The sequence below is a fragment of the Pogonomyrmex barbatus genome, unplaced genomic scaffold, assembly GCF_055798465.1.
Source record: "Pogonomyrmex barbatus isolate J1 unplaced genomic scaffold, ASM5579846v1 scaffold13, whole genome shotgun sequence".
NCBI classification, from domain to species: Eukaryota; Metazoa; Arthropoda; class Insecta; order Hymenoptera; family Formicidae; genus Pogonomyrmex; species Pogonomyrmex barbatus.
Window position 1 is genome coordinate 5,679,214 of NW_028297109.1, and position 17,853 is coordinate 5,697,066.

General features: G+C 38.9%; 1 protein-coding gene across 9 annotated transcripts in view; it reads right to left on the reverse strand.

Moving 5' to 3' along the window:
- Patronin (calmodulin-regulated spectrin-associated protein patronin) overlaps positions 1-17,853 on the reverse strand; it is a 58,079-nt gene that overhangs the window by 38,337 nt on the left and 1,889 nt on the right. For 8 of the 9 annotated variants that reach the window (XM_089072463.1, XM_089072465.1, XM_089072469.1 and 5 more), the window contains exon 2: positions 16,202-16,891. In XM_089072463.1, the coding sequence (XP_088928589.1) occupies positions 16,202-16,534 (333 nt within the window). In that variant the 5' untranslated portion in view covers positions 16,535-16,891. Of the gene's footprint in view, positions 1-9,243; positions 9,497-16,201; positions 16,892-17,853 lie in introns of those variants that run through there. The other variant, XM_089072468.1, reaches the window with a different exon arrangement.

The following is a 17,853-nucleotide window of genomic DNA, read 5'->3' on the forward strand; positions in this document are numbered from 1 at the left end:
GAGCAACAAAATGAACGCGGCTCAAATTAATTTAAGAAAGTGGCATTAATTAATCCTAGTAATTGCGGGGCAGTAATTAGTATCGTGAATGCACACTTTTGAGGTAATAACTTATTTCAAAATATTGCGTACTCTATATGGCACGTATTAATTATAAGAAATATTTAAAGACTCGCGAATGGAACACGTGTTTATTTATAACATTTTATAATAGAAAGAGTTATCGCTCAACGCAGTCGCGTGCACTTGTACATCCATAAATCGTCGGCGACCTTTAAGATCATGGTCGTAAAGACATTCAACGAATCACTGAAAGAAACTTTCTAAATCCCGTGATAAAACGTGTAAAATACGCACGCTATCTAATCGCTGCGATGTTCCTCGCGATCGATAAGACTTCGTTCGAATTGAACTCCCGAATGACATTCGAAACCAAAGGAGAAACGAAAAATAGTGTGGTAAATCGCGATAATTACAACACTACTGTTAATGATAAAGCCCATAAGATGATTCTCAGTAATCTGAAGAAAGATCTACTTCACGGATAAATTGATAAGAGTAGTGATATATCGTGATTTTCAATAACGTTTATAAAGTATCTATGCAAATCCGTAAAAAAATTCTTTGAAAATACGCTAATTTTGCAATTTGTTAAAAATTCCAAAATAAAAGTATTTTATAAATATATTGATTGTGCAAAGTTCTTTAATTCTTAAGTTCTTTTATTTTTCATATAAATCATTTTTATAAATCATAAAATAAAATTAAGAATCATTCGAGTTTCAATAAATCTAAAAAATTTTCAAACTTTATTTTCAAATAGCTACAAATAAAAAATTATATAATGCAATCGGTTCACAAAATTCAACTTTTATAAAATAAAATAAATATCCATCTTGATGAAACCGTCATAATTGTACATGAAATTATCTTCAATACTGATTATCACATTGATAGTCACTGTGTTTTGAGTAGATGGTTAACAATTCAGTCGATAAACTTGCGATTACAATATAAAGATAAAACATTCAACAAAAGCAGCTTCAAAAAAATTTCTTGACTATTCTCTAATTTTTAAAACATGAACAAATCTGAAAATTCTATATTTTTCCAGATAGTAATAGATAGTATGATCTAGACATGACGCGAATCGGTATACCGCCGGTTTGATAAGCGCGTAAAATGCGTTAATGGAGCCGAAACGCATTCCGCGTAAAATGCGTTAATGCCAGCCGAAACGCGTTCCGCGAGATGCACATATCGGCTAAATTGAGATAATGAAATTTCAAGCCAAAGGCAATGCGGTACACGCCATTTGTTTATCATGGAATCATCAGTTCGAAACACCGAGCTCGATTTCGCGCATACGACCGCGATATATATTTACAGTTACAAAAAAGTTATCCTCCTTTAATGAAGATAATTTTATTTACAGTTACAAACAAATTATCTTCTTTTAATGAAGATTATTCAGATCGCTCATTCGCGATTTCTTTATACAAATTTTATGACAAGTCCAAATTAAATTCGGAAAGATACTCCTTTCCTTTAATGGTTTTTTAAACTTAATCGTGTGAATTAGGGAGAAGAAAATTGAATTTAAATTCCTCGGAAATCGAGTCCTCCTCGAATCTAACACGCTCGAATTGCGATGGAGAATGTTTTCGCGGAATCGAAAGAATCATTAATGGAGGGCCCGGTAACGAGGGCCTCTTTCGAAACGATCGACTTCCCGCGTGCGAGCCGTGCGGGTCGCGTGTGTGCACGTGCGTTTCACGTCCGATTAACGTGTACGATCTGTAAACATGTGCGACTTTCTACTTTCCTCCGCCGGCAGGATTGTCGAACGACCGGCATACATTCCCGATTTCACGGTATAACGTCCCAGCATGCAGCAGCGATTCTCGATGCAACGATACGATACGATACCGAAGTGAGAAACAAGGCAGCTCGTTAGGCCGCGAAGAATTGACTGCGCTTAAGCACTCAACGATTGCGCTGATTAATCCTTTCAATCTCGACGCTGTTTATGAAGACGTTCGAACGCGACTGCAATAAAAGAGCAGCCAAGCCGGCATCCTCTTTGCTCGACAATGACGCGCGAAAAACCGTGATGCTCGAGGAAACGCCTTGAAAATCGCACTGCGAGCATCGTAAATAATAAAATTAACCGTTATTTATAATAATTTTCACGTGAGAAACAAAAAATTTTCTTCACACAGAATACACCTCGGAATTGCATAAAAAGGAAGATGTTTAATAAGTTAAAAACTCGGATGTGTCAGTCTCGTGATGACCCTTTTAAATATAAAACGTTAATGTTTCATCGAAAGAAGGAAGGATTAAGGCTATTACTCGATGAGCGGAATTTCGGAAGGAAGCGCAGGATATAGAAAAAAGAATTATGAAGGAAGCGAACGGCACAACCGGAAATTCCAGCTGATCTTATCTACGATTCTCATCTAGTTCTTTGTTGCGGACAATGATCGTTTAAAGCGAGGACCGTCCATTTCGTCGTTAATTGAAGAGAGTTTAACGACCCGAAAGTTATGCGCGATACATCGAGACAACAAAAGCACCGAAGTGTCGTCTTATATGTTTCTTCCTATTTTGCAAAAAAAAAATTCACGGATCAAAAATTATACGGTTCAAATATTTACACGTGAACAATAATATATTGTCGTGAGAGATTCTCTGGTAATTTATAAAAAATATTATTAAAAAATTATTAAAAAAATATTATAAAAAATACCGATAAATACTGATAAAGTAAAACTGTGGAATTATTTAATTTCATTAATAATAATTTAATTATTTGTGGCTCGGAAATTTCCTTCGACGCGTTAATAATTCCCTTTAATTTTCAGTATTAAGTAATTTTTTAATTAACTCTTGACTTTAATCATCATTGTATTTTTCCAGAACATCTACACTATTATTTAATTTCTTCTTTTAAAATACGGTTATTTTGTTCCTCTCTCTCTCTCTCTCTCTCTCTCTCTCTCTCTCTCTCTCTCTCTCTCTCTCTCTCTATTTCAAGAGTTATTTTGCTACCTTGCTGCTTATGACAGAAATGTTCTGCCAAGTGCAAAGTTTGCTGATCTTTCCGAATTATAAGCCATCTATTTCTCTACCTCAGTTTATCACTTAGACAATCCCAAATGTTTAACGTCTCATCTCCCGAAATATGATACAACAGAATTATTTCTCTCTCTTTCTCATCCCGCTCTCGACGTCCAATAAATATTCTCGTCGATGAGTCAATGACCTGAATTACCGCTCGGCAAAATGAAATTGCAGTTCTTCCCGTGCGTGCGTGCGTGCGTGCGTGCGTGCGTGCGTGCGTGCGTGCGTGCGTGCGTGCGTGCGTGCGTGCGTGCGTGCGTGCGTGCGTGCGTGCGTGCGTGCGTGCGTGCGTGCGTGCGTGCGTGCGTGCGTGCGTGCGTGAATACGTGCGTACGTACGTATGTATGTACATACGTGCATGCGTGCGTGCGTGCGCACTTGCGATAAACGACATGTACGCCTTACGCATATCATTATACACGCCGCACGTATATTTCTACATATTGTGTTCACCATAAAGATTTGTTACGCCCAGAACACGACTTCCTTTCCTCGCGGGACGATAATTAGCGCTCATCCAAGTCGCATTCGCTTGCTCGCTCGTTCTCGGTCGACGATGATAACGCAGATCGTGAAAAATTATCTCGGCCCTCGGCCGGGCCGGGTGTGTCGTTACATGTTCATGAATAAAGTAAATGTGGTATTTCTCGCGATGAATTCCACGGGTGGAATGGATGATAGAGCCGGAAGGGGGCGAGAGAGAAGAGCGCACATCGCCATTCACTTCGCGGTAAAACCTCCGTGTCATTTTGTGCGCTATATTTACGCTTCAAAGAGCCGGTCCCGACAGTCGTCGCCGACTACTCGCGCGTCGCGTAAAGTAGATCTCGCTTTTCCACGCGACCTGCGGTATATTTGAGGTCCGTCCGGGCCGCTTCCGCAATGTCCGCGATGACGGCCGCCATGTATTGGAAGATACTTTGACTAATTAACCCTTTGGGCGCAAATACCAGCCATGTGGTGCGTCTCAGAGGAACGCGTAGATATTAATTTAGAGATTCGAGAACGTGATTGATAAATTGGTTGTTTCTTAATTAAAATAATAAAGCACTACTGACACAGTTTTGTAAACTGCAATTAACGTATTATTAAATTAAGTATGTAAACATGTTTTTTCAGAGAATTTCAATTCTAGAATTAAAATTCTAATAAATTCCAATAAAATTCAAATAAATTTTAACAAAATATATTTAATGTAATAATAAAATAATGGTAAGATGAGAGACGATGTTGAACAAATTTGTTGGAAGGGGAGCTCCTTCTAGCTACAATAATTATCGATCTTGATAAAGAAAGGTGAAATCGCGACAGTCTAAATTGATCGTTATTCATACGTACAAGTTTGCACGCGAAGAATATCGCTATTATAATCGGTGAATTTCACAAACGAATTAGATACACTTACAATTTCGCAAATTAAGCCCGGCTCATCGTGATTTATGTGAGATCTCTACGACTTTCGCGCTCGCAGCATTCATGGGTATCCCTTGTAAACTAATTATGCCGTAGTACCCAAAATATGCCAAGTCACTCAACAGTCGATTAATCTACAATGTGCCTCTAATCAATCTCGCGGCACGGCAATGTTAATTAAACTCTCGCAAAAATGTACAGCAACGTATTGCGTACATTCGCGAATGCAAAATGCGTAAATATACAATCATGAAAGATTGTAAATCGTAAATGCGATATTAACAGAATTATTATTATTATTATTATTATTATTATTATTATTATTATTATTATTATTATTATTATTACGTAGCTATTTCTCTCTAGGAAAATCAAAAGTCAAAGCAGGAAGTTTGTTGCAGATATTATGAAAAAAATAATTACACGCACGCTATTGAATTATCCATACGATATTTAATTTTACCTCTCTTTCGTAGTGTTCTCGTAGCTTTAGAAATTACTTAAATATAGACATGAGGTAAACATTGAAGGACATCTTGAAAAAAATATTCCGACTGGTAGCGCTCAATAGTCAGATGTTAGTCACGACGCACCCTGTATTTCCGTCCTCGCGGTGCACCTATTTACATTTGCATCACGTTTTCCGCCGAGTTCACGCCTTCCTGCCGCGGTGCAGCTGCATCGTGTATGCGTGCGTATGATCGAGCTTTCGTTTAATTATTTTTTTAACTTAAGGTAAATTAGATGAACGAGCGAAGATTAAACATACAATTTTACAACTTGCGACTTTTGAATTTTTATTTTACATTTGTTTTTCCGCAACGTGTTCGTAAAGCAGAAACTTACTGGAAATTTATGCGTCGCGTTACATTCGATACAATATTCGAACAAAGGTGAAGCGAGCGCATTGTACAAAGTATGTATATCGCGTATTACGCGCGAGACAATAGTGTGCGGTCAACACTGTAATCTCGCGCCGCCCTTTAAGTAGATATGCAAATTCACTATGACGACACGACGTGCTCTGAATTACTCTCCGCGCGCGACGATGATAAGCTTGGGCAAACACCGCGATAAGGGATAAAGGCTCTCGGTTTCGGATTAGGTTTCTTTCTTTTTTTCCGATAAGAGACAAGGGCAAAGAGGAGATAAGATTAGGTCGCAGATGCTTGAGCAACTTCCAAAAGCAGACATCTCGCTCGTCAGACGTTAAAATGCGTCGATTATAAAATATCCAACCGTCCGAAACACTTTATAATTCAATCAACAGCGCGAGGAAGAATAATTTCCACGCTTCATAAATTTAAACGCAATCGCGTTACCATAATATTATTCGATGGCGGAGAGCGCGGAACGCTCGGAAAATAATCTGGACGCCCCCTCAGAAAATCTATCCTCCCAAGGATAAGAAAAAAAAAAAAAAGAAGAAAAAAAAAACATGTTGAGTCGATCGTGAACCGGTGCTGTACACCCACACGCACCCACGCGCACACGCAAGTATGCGCAGGTAGAAGTCAAAGGTAGAAATTAAACATTCGCAGCCCGTTGCAGTTGGCCGATAAAATCATAGGACTAACAGACGCCCCTCCTTGAGATCTTCAGAAAGGATATGCTATTTAGAATTCCGAATAAAATTCTACAAATTTCATATGATGCGATGTAGGAAATATCTACGAATTCAAGATTACGGTAATATTTCATGCTTTAGCTTTTCATGCGAGCAGCAAATGCACATTGAGACGCGCATACGATAAACTGATCTACAAAGATCTCTATGAAAAATTATAATTTGACGAAAGAACCATTTTGTACGCTAATACGATGGATCGATAATTTCCCCTGCTAGCATCTATTTCTTGACTGAGTGTTAGGGGGAAATGCACTCTATCGATTGGTAGAATGATAAAGCGAAGTGCAGCTGGTGATACGAGTAATTTGAAAATGGTGTCGATCGTATTTATTTTTCATGATGTCAAATTGTCGACGAAAACTAAAAGATCTACTTAATCCTCGTTGTTAATAATTAATAACCATACATTGAAAAATTGAAGTATCTAAAAATTAAGCTAAATACAGATCTGAAAATAATTTTTTTTCGGACTATAAAAATTATCTGAAATTGATTTGATGCAAGTAAAATTTTTTTCAGCTTTATTAGATATTTCGAACGAAATTGTTCTCTCTCGTGTAACATACAGCAATACGAAAATGATTATGTTAGAATAACTTTGACAGCGACTAAAGTATCATCAATCTCTCTCACCTTCATTTTCATAGAGAATCTTAATACAACACTGGACAATCGCAACACCGACTGCATTGACAATCGCGTTACTTTAACGGTTTCTGCATACTTAAGTCGCAGTGCCTTAACGGTCACGACGGTACTCGGGAGATGATTTATAATGGCTTGCTGAATTACTAATTAGTTTTCAAGTGAAGTTACCGGGTGGCTAACACGTCGCCGTGCGAAGTGGCGATGTCGAATGCAGGTGAGTGCGATTTCGAGCGAAGCTCGAAAAAGTTTGAAGGAGCCAGCGAGAGGAATCCTCGGGAAAAAACCCTTTTCGTATACCGACGATGGAAACCGTGTTCAATTATTTATTTTTCTCCTCTCCTTCGCCGCTCGTACTTTCTCTCTTTGATCTGTAACTTCACGTTCGCTGCGGGTGCATGAAATCATATGCGCTCATTCAACACTCGGCTGTTTTTTTGTGAATAAAAATCGATACTACCACCAAATATGGAATCATTCGCTTTTCGATCCACCCACGAAATGTCATAAAGCCGTCGAGAGGACGGAGGAAAGGCAGTTTTTGTAAGATTCATTTTTATGCAATTACGCGTTTAATATTTGGAAATCACATCATTGATTCGAAACCTTGGTAAAGTTTCACTTTCTCAATATTTCTCTTTAACTTTATTCCATCAGAGTTAATATAAAATACATTAAAAATATAAACGTGTACTTTAATCTACGAGAAAAGCGTTCGCAGACAATTTCTTAACACGATAGTTTTTGTCCCGAGTTCTGAATGAGATTCTCAAACTGCGATAAGACGTGAAATTGGAAGATTCGTTCTAGTACAGTTTGATATCGAAACTAGTTTCGCCAGGAACTTAAATATAGTTCGATCTCGACAGGCTATATTCGCGATACTCCTTTCAAGTGATCGTAGCCTAATTTCAAACGACGAGTATTTAGTCAGCAGATGCACTTAAAAGGATTGCTCCACTTATGTGGATTATGTAAAACCCGCATATGACATCACACTTCGTTTCATCACGCTGCATTATCTAAGAATTCCGACAAGCGACAGAATTGAAATCCCATGAGAGTAAAATCGTTTTAAACGCCCAATCAAAGATTGCCCCAATTCCGGACAATGAAATTTATAGAAGGACTCATGCGGCGAAGGAAACTCCCCCGCGGGAGATATATTTTATATTACAATTTACGCAAGCATGGAACGGTTTCACTTCCAGAGATCGATTTATCGGAAAGTCACGATCGCACGTGCGATTACAAGCGCGGATCGCCGAGTGGGCAGTCGAGTATCATTCCATGGCAGCCTACGCGATTTTGACAATCCACGCTCGACGCGAATCGAAAGTGTAAACCGAAAGGAAGGCTAACGGATATGCGCAGCATCATTTGGCCGGAACGATTTAAAGAAAAAAAAAAAAAAAAAAAAATATGAAGCAGTGCGAACCGCTTCTAACAAATATTACGACAGAGCGTGATGCGTCTCACTCGTGGAAAAATTCCGTAATTCGCGAATAACTGTGAACGATCGGCTCGCGAGTGAACGCATACGAGATCTCCGACGGGCGTGTTCCGCATACGCGATCGACCTATTAATTAGTTGTGCAACGAAGTCGACAACACTTCCAGCGCAGTAAGAAGCCGCCGGAGCGTGTCGCAAATTGCGATCCGCGGAAGCCGCGTTAATGTAACGCCCTCGTTCTTCCGCGACTCGATCGGAAAAGTACAAGGCGATACGCGATGTTAATAAAAGAGCGGCGTTCTGCCCTCGGGATTTTGCCGATTCCGCGTTTGTTTTTCCTCGATAAAAATTCGATAAAGTTCTCTCACAAATATTATACACGAAGGCGCTCGAGATCGGAACGATATCGCGCGTTCGCGAGATCGAAAGTACGCGCCGCGAATTCCGAGTGACGCGCGTTTTTTCTCTCCACTGCTGTTCACCATCCGTGACGATCATTCGATTAACGTTCGGGAGTGAAATCTTGTCCTTGACATTATTGTCTTTTGTTGTACGCGAAGAGCGTGTAAAATAATCGCGACTTGTGCGTCCCACATCTCTTAACTCGCGCGCGTTCACGATATTTCTCGGCGCACGCATTTCTCTGGGAAACCAGCAAAAGTCAACACGCCGAGAAGCAAAACAGCATCCGATGAGTTCGAAATCACAAGCTTAGGAAAAAATATAATGTTGTGAAACTTTTTTTGTTTAGCGACCAAGCTTTGTATATTTCTATTCGCTTTCACAAAAACAACAACTTTCTTGTTTTTTTTTTCTTAATATAAAAAAAACATCTTGTGTAATAGTTCCGTTAGATCGGAAGAACGTGCTTTTTTACGCGAATGACATAAATTAAAGAGGATCGAATATCTGAATATCGATTGCGAGGCCGTATACTGTATAGTGTATCGCTATTCATCCATGGAAACCGACTTACGTAAATCGTGGTGACGGCCGCGCTTCTAACCATATTTCTGACGTCGTCCATCTCACGTATGGACGCCGCGGATGCCGGCGTGGGCGCCAGCATCACCTCGCTCGCCATCCTCGCCTTTTCTCGGCACAACTGCCACTTCTTGTAAAACTTCTCTTCACGTTCAATTTCAATATATGCGCTTCGAGCTGACGTCGAAAATCCAGATTGCGAAAATTCAGATTGAAAAATCGCAATGAATTCCTCGGATCTCCTCCGACGGAAATCTCACTGATCTGTTTCTCATGAGCGGAATACACGACTCGAGATTTGATCCGATAATAAAAACAGGTAGACACGTCAAAGGCACACAATCGCGGCACTTCGATTCATCGCGTTCTCAGTGTTCGCCAAGATCAGTTCCCAGTTAAATCGTGACCTCGTAACGCAGTCCTTCGGATTATTATTCTCCGTGGGAGCTTCTCTCGTGAAACTTTACAACGTCCGCTTCTGGGAGAGAGGCAATGGCAGTTAAAGAAAAGCGGAGGAAGAATTTAATTTTGGCGACCGACTTTACGAAACAATGTTATTATACCGTAATATTCCAGATATTCCTCCCGTTTTCTCAATCAATACGACGCAAAACGCAAACGAAGCGACGTTCAGCGACTGCACGGCGGCAGCTGCATCGGGGATGCATCGCTTCCTTCTTCCCGATAATGTGGCGAAGCAATTCTCCCCATGGCGCGGGTCCAACATCTGTCTTCGATCGAGTCGGCGATGGAATCCCGACACCTCCGTGGGGGAAGCGATCGGAGTCGTTTTGTTTTCACACAATCCGGTCGGATTCTCCGGAGCGTCGTAGAGAAATTATAGCGGCAATTGCAGCGACGTTCTATGACTTGCACTATACCGCGGCTGGAGATCCCGGGAATGGAGATAACAAGGTGAGAATCGCGATCGATACGCACTTCCGAGATGACGAATCACCTCGCGAATACGCGACGTACACTCGATTGTTCGCATGAGAAGGAAACCTTCGAGTGCGATTGCATTCCGGATTCACAGAGTACATCAAACCTTTTGCGAGCACCGTCTGCACGCAAAACTCACCCTTGACTACTTCACAGTCGTTTTTCCACTGAAAATCTTGTCTTTCTTTTTTCAGATCTCTTCAATTTCCATTGACACTTACTTTTAATAGTGCTTTATAACGCGGCAAAAGTAATCTTTCTTCCTATGCAATAAATAACGATTTTCTCCTGCCGTCAGTCATTCCGCCAGGAGGGCAGTATTCAAACTGCGGCACGTCAACCATAATCGCGTAATAATAATCGATTCGTATGTCCATCCACGTCGAGGAACACGATCGCAGGGAACAGCGCGCTGCCGGTTCCGAGCGCGAGGCCGCACTACGAGCGAATCGACGCGCGGCTTTGGATTCCGCCGAGACGGCACTCCGCGGCCGCGTGTGTGAGTCAGCCGCTGCGTTTCATATCCACGAGCGTCCACACAGATGCATACAAGTGCGATAGCGAATCAAGACATTACAGGATCCCTTAAACCCACCGTGATTGACCCTCACCCTGCGGATGCCGGGTCTCTCCCTTCTCGACCCGCGTACAAAAGAATGACTCTTTCCCGCCCTTAAAATAATTACGCGTCGGTATTTTTTGAAGAATGCGAATTATATCTATTTTTATAACTTTCATATTTACAGCGAAAAAATTATGAGAAATTTACAGATTATATTAAATTACATTCAAAAATGACGTCGTTCAAAAAAATATGTGGCGGTAAAGGTTTAGAAGAAAAATTATTTGAAGAAATAAATAAAAGTGTGCCTTTAATAGAGGTGTGCCCTAATAGAAATTAAGTAATCCCAATTTTTCTTTATATCAAGTATTTCAAGTATTCAAAACTGTTTATGTAAAGTTTCGAAGGGATTAATTATTCTGTACATAAAAATGTAATTTTATTTATGCCACTATTCGTTTCTGTGTGTTCTCTTAATAAAAATTTAATTTTCACAAAACAACTGACCTCTGCAATGAAACTTTACATAATAATGTAGAATATTTAAAGTACTTATGAAAAAAATTGAAATTTTTGTTATTTCTTACTTTCATCTCCATTAAAGCACATTTCTACTTTACATTTAAATAATTTTTGATCCGCAAAATTTGTATTACTTTTAAATGCGATCTAAAATAAACTATAATTTTTTCATTGTAAATAAAAATATTCATTGTAGATAAGTAATATCTTTAAATACATCTGAGAGATATAATGTCCTAATTTAATAAATGTAAATGTGAAAATGTCAGGTGAATTTTATTCACATTTTAAATGTTAAATCGAATGTCGAGAAAGGATCATCCGTGTAAAATCTAACTAACATTACATTCGAGATTTTTTTTTAATCGTAGCTAAGCTTGGTAGTGAATTTTTATGTTGTCGGATATTTTTAATTAAAAGTAACAATGAGTGCACTATGTTGCTGTGAATAATTATTTTCGCTCGAGAAATCATGCTCTCGAAAAGACAATAGACATGGCCATTAAGAATATTTATAATTTCAGCGAAAGGAACGCTGCGAAATTAAATATGCGTAGTATGAGGTGCATTCAAAACGCATGGTGAACACATTTTGAAACCGTTGCACAAAATGGTTTAATTAAACGAATAACTCTCTAGATGACGCACACCGATAAAAAAACGGCAGCTTGGCAAAGTTGCGAAGATTTCTATACAAATGAATAATTTCCGTTCCGCGTGTGTACGTCACAAAACCAGATTTTCGTTAAAAAAAAAAAAGGAAAAACACAAGAAACCGCTAAAAAACAAAGCGAAGCCATAGGTAAGAGTGAGAATTGATCGTGGAAAGCGCGTTTCCTTTCGTAGAAAGCATCCAACAATGTGTGCGAAACAATGCAGCGCTGTCGTACACACGAATTCATTTTCTCACGGTGTATTGGATTACTCCCTCTCTAGCGAGGAACGTCATCGTGAGTGTTGTAAATGTAGAGACGTGTAACGCAGCGAACAACCTATCTCATGCTCCCGACGACGCCTCCGTCTTTTGCGAGTGCCTTTTTACGAGCGGGGCCGGTTTAGCCATCAGGCACTTTGCGGAGGCACAACATGGGACTTTAGAGGTATTTAAAGTAATAAGAGAAACTATCCTCTCATCGATAAATTCATGAACATTGAAATGTCTTTAATAATTAGGTACAATAGAAATACGATAGTATGCCATATATTCGATCGTATTTTCAGAAACCAGAACTCCCACTTTCAACTCGCCATCCACATTGGCATTTCCCCGTTCGCTGGTGGCTTTGAAAATGGTTTCGATTATCTCTGCCAGGTGTGAGAGCGCGTCACTTTCACCGATTACTGCGTTTTAAAAGCGCCCGTTCGAGGGCTAATATGTTGTTTACGTAAAATACATGGTGCACCAGCAGCAACGCTTTTCCTTATGATAGGATTATATGATTATGATTATTAAAACTCAAACTGAGAATAGATATTTATAGCTGGTCAATTAATAAAATATACTCCTAATGCAATATGACATAGCTATTAATAGCAATGTATGTACATAGATAAAGGAATTATTTTACACGCGAAATGCACAAGTGCGCCTCTACTACGCATTGTTCGTAACATTAATCGTTTCCGAGTATGTGTCATGACCGTCGTAATTACTCTAAAAGGAGCCGTCAAGGCAAGTAGCGAGACCTCGTCTTTCTCCGTTGTCCGTAATGTGAACACAGGTGTCTCAGAATAAGCCGTTGTAACCGAACACGATCTGGATCGGTCGACTGATCGATATTTCAAGATCAGTAGTCCATCTGCTTATTTATACACAGAGTGCATTGACATCAGTACATGGAAAGAACAATTTTGCTAGTAGGATCTAAAAATATTTAGCCAGATATTACGGTAGATAATACTGCAAAACCTTTTTACATTCTAGCAATTAATTTAAACGTCTTACATAATTATTTTGATAACCCAACAATTATTTTTCGGATTTATAACTGTAAAATTGTTCTTTCCATGTAGTCGTTTTGAACAAAAACAGTATTTTTACTTTAAATAGATATCTTCTTTTTAATAATTTGAAAAAGAAGAGCAAGTATTAGTAAATATTATTTTCACTAAATAAATATCTTATTTTTCATCGTTCCTTCTTTTGAAAAAAATAAACAAAATATTAGTAAATTATTTAAATGCGAAACTCACATGTAAACCAAACGAAGAGAAAAAAACAAGAGATGAGGAAAATTGTTATTTAATATTTTCATTAAATATTCGTTAAATTTTGTTTTTATCATAAATATTCATTTTTATAAAAATAATTGAATTTACGTCCTGTTTGTAAGCGATACGCAGAAGCTGAAGATACGTCAGATTTTCATGAATGTTTCTGAGATTCAGAAGATGTAGAAATCGGAACATGTAATGCGCGAGAAATCACGACGGCTAATTGCACGGCTCCACACACACACACACACACACACACACACGCGCGCGCGCGCGCGCGCGCGTGTTGCATGCGGGATCTTAATGCACGTTTGATAATTGCACCGCTTGTTACGGTGAGGAATGCGAGGGAGCTCGTCCGCTCATGCGCTAGAAAAAGAGGAGAGTCCCAACGACACGCCTTAAATTAGGCGCTTAGTTTCCAGTACATTAATCGACGGAAACAATCGAGACGAGATCGCACTTGGCATGATAAGATCGCCTCCTTTCCTATAGACAACGACGGTAAAAAAAAAAAGAGCACCGCCGATGCGTTTACTTTCGGAACGATCGGGAAGATCGTGAAGATCTCCGGTGACGTCGACGGCTTCGAAAATAAATAATCAGGAATTATTGCATAAATAAGCTCGTTTGCACGCAATAGGAATGACCTTGCTTTCCAGAAACGAGAGAAGGAAAACCAGTTTACACGCGGTATTGTGCGTTGCAGTAAATTTCTTTTCACGCAGATCCTCTAAACCAGTCTAGGCTGGCATTCCACAATCGAATACTTTGTATAACGATTATAGAAATCTACTCGATAGATTTATGTATATGTTCACAAAGTGCTATATATGTACTTCTTCGATGGCTTTCTTTACGGTATTATCGGCAACACATTTTGACCTAAGAAGCCAGGCCGAACAAACGATACTCATTGAACATGTGCCAAACATGTGATCGTCGATAATGAGGCCGGATAACCTGCCAGTATCGATTTTTCATCGACGCGGATTGCGCAGGCCGTCTGCCAGGATGAACAAAAAGAACATTAAATCGTGCGACAGTGAGGTATTAATCATTCGCGCAACAGCGTGCAAAGAAAACGCGATTTTGACGTGTGCTATGTAATGAGAAAATTTTTAACACGCCATGAAAAAAAGCTCCTGTCGGTTTATTGAAATCATCTTGAATTATGACATCAAAAACAGAAAATACATAATGAAAATTCTCGTAAAATAAATTAAAAAATAGGAACGTTTATCGATAAAATAACATTTTCGATAGAACAGATTTATAAAATGTATCGAAAATTCTTCTTTCATTCCGTTAATCAATAAATAAATACATATATCTAAAAGATATCGATAAAATTGGTTCAATTAAAAAATATCCAGGCTTAGAAATAAAGCTCGTTAATGTACGGGTCAACAGACGAAGCCGTATTAGCAGACGATCGATACGATTCCCCGAAAGCCAATGCTATCGCGTAAAATCTTCGTCGGTGATTTTTACGAGCTCTCAAGACCTCGCAGCGGAGCAATTAAAGGGATGATTAGATTGTGCGTCGCGCGATTCGCCGAAGATGCCATATCCGAAGAAGGCGTTCCGCGTGCAGGTGAAACGCCGGTGAGTTTTATCGCGCAGTAAATAACATTGCGCGCAGGAAACGAATGCCGTATTCATCACAGCGTCACAGTTCGGGAATAGATTTTACTGCCGGGGGCACAGTTCCGCTACCATACGTCTCGCAAATACATGTGACGAACGTCTTTAGATGCAAGCACACCACAAAAGAACGCGAAAGTCCCCGCTATGGAAAGAATCTTTATCGCAAATCCTATACATTCCTCGGAGAATCCATTTAATTAAATCTTAAAGAGATGCATCTCGTTTCGATAATCAGCATATACCAGCTCATTTGCATTTTGTAGCCGTAGCATTTGTATTTGTATACAAGAACAGTTTTCTTGAAGTACACAAGAATTTGACAAATCTGAAAACAATTTTGTTTGGACCATCAAAATAATTTCGTAGGACGTTCAAATTGCGCTAAGATATCAAAAAAGATGTATTAACATTTATTTTTATAATTCTTATATTTCCAATAAAAAAATTATGAAAAACTTTCGGACTAAATCGCATTAAAAATCGCTTAAAAATAATACAAAATAGTTCATCGGCGGTTTAAAATCTGAATCACAAAAATTATTTAAATAAATAAGCAAAAGTGAGTTCTAATAGAAATGTGATTAAGAAATAATGACGAAAATCTCAATCTTCTAATATAAGTATTATAGTTCCATTGCAATGCGAGATTGGTAAAATTTAATTTTACTTGTGTCATCACTCGTTTCGTTTATACTCTTAATAAGAATTTAATTTTTATTTACTGAACACTCTGCTTTATAATGAAACTTTACATAAATCATCTTGAATAATTTCATGAAATACTTATATAAAAAAATTAAGATTTTTATCATCATTTCTAATTATACTTCTGTCAAAATACATTTCTACTTTATATTTAAATAATTTTTAAACTAGATTCTAAATCGCTACGAAATTGTTCATATTATTTTTAAATACAACCTGGAATAATTTTTTCATATTTTCATCGTAAATAAAAATAGATGTGTAATACATGCTTAATACAGATTCATTTATTCGTTTTACGTTCCTCGGATCTATTCCGACTTCGGTTCGCCGGAGGAAAGAATGGAAGGCCTACCTGGCGGGAGTCGTAGGCGTCGGAGAAGTGCTCGGAATCGCCCCCGCTGGACTGCTGATCGACTGATGCTGCCGCCGCGGTTGCGGCGGCAGGCCTGCGTCGATCGTCTGCACTCGCGCCGCGATCCATCGCCCGATCCATCGCGTCGTAGAACACATGGACGGCGCTCGTACCGTCGACGGGCGCGTCGTCGTCGGCGACGCCGTTGCAGGCACGCTCCGGTCGCTGTTGCTCGTCCTTTGCCGCCGACGTTGTCGTCGTCGTCGCGGCTTCCTCCTGCACTACCGCGGTCCTGCTGCCCTTACCGAAGAGCCGCGAGATCGTGTTCCACATTCAACGGGATGATGATGATGATGACGGCGACGGTCGCATCGGCATCCGTGGCTTCAATCAATGACCATCGATCGACGTGACTACCCGTCCTCGTCATAGCCGACGCGATCCCACGTAAAAGAATTCTGAATCCGCCGTCAACTCCTTTCCTTCCTACAGTCCTATAGTTTTTTTTTTTGTCCTTTCCTCTTTTTTCCCTCGTTGGTCTTCCTGTGATGAAGGTCCTCGCAGTCTTTTCTTACACTCACGTGTTCACTGGTCTTATCGTTAATCCTTAAATCGCATCAAGCGTCTGCGTTTCGTTTTCCTTAGCTTGTTTCTGCTTTCTCACACACTTGCACGTGACACACCGCACACCTGCAAATGGCGAAATTCTTTTGTCAACGAGACACGCAAGATTAACGAATACTACAACAAACAGAACGGAGTAAAAAAAAAGAGAAAAGGATATGCACAAAAGGAATTCGCGTTCATTTCGTTGCCCCCAGGGATACACGGATGGTCTTCTAGTCACCTACGTGAAACGAGTACACGCCGAGAAATATCGGTATTATGATTTCCGGTTTAGAATGTCGGTTTATAACATCGGTTTTTTATGTCCGCTGTACTCAATAAGTTTTCCTTTGTCCTTTTGATCTTTACCTGCCTTCTTCATCTTTCTAGGAGTAAGAAGCCCATTATGAATGAAAGTCAAATGTGAATGAAAACGAACTCGAACACGCTTTTGTTAACGATTTATTGAATTATAGCAATACGACTTCCAGAAGATTTCTTTCAGAAAAAAAATTCGACTGACATTTATTCAAGAATAAAATGATGATGACATAATACAAATATCATGAATTTTAATGCTGACTAATTTTGTGTCAAAAATTATGTAACCTGTAATATATAAGCATCTAAATCCAATATTGTAGCTAAACGAAAAAATTTTCTATTATATTTTCTGTGTATTTGAAGAACTCAATTGTGATAAAATTACGAAACTAAACAAAAATTATAATTATATCAATTGATATATTTTCCAAGAAAATGTTAAGAATCAGTCACAGTAACAATAGTTAATGTTAATTGATTAATTTTCCTTTACTCTATTACAAATATCATAGTTTGTATTTAATATTATAAGTATTAAATATTTCAAATTTTCAATAGACTGTACGTACACAATAATCAATTTTAAGTAATTTTAAGTTTAAAGAAATTAAGTTCGCAATTTAAGTGCAGAATGGATGATATTCTCAAAATAGTGTTTGCAAATTTCATTGCTATGGTCTCAAACTATACTTCAATTATTATTAATAAAAATCCTTTTCTTT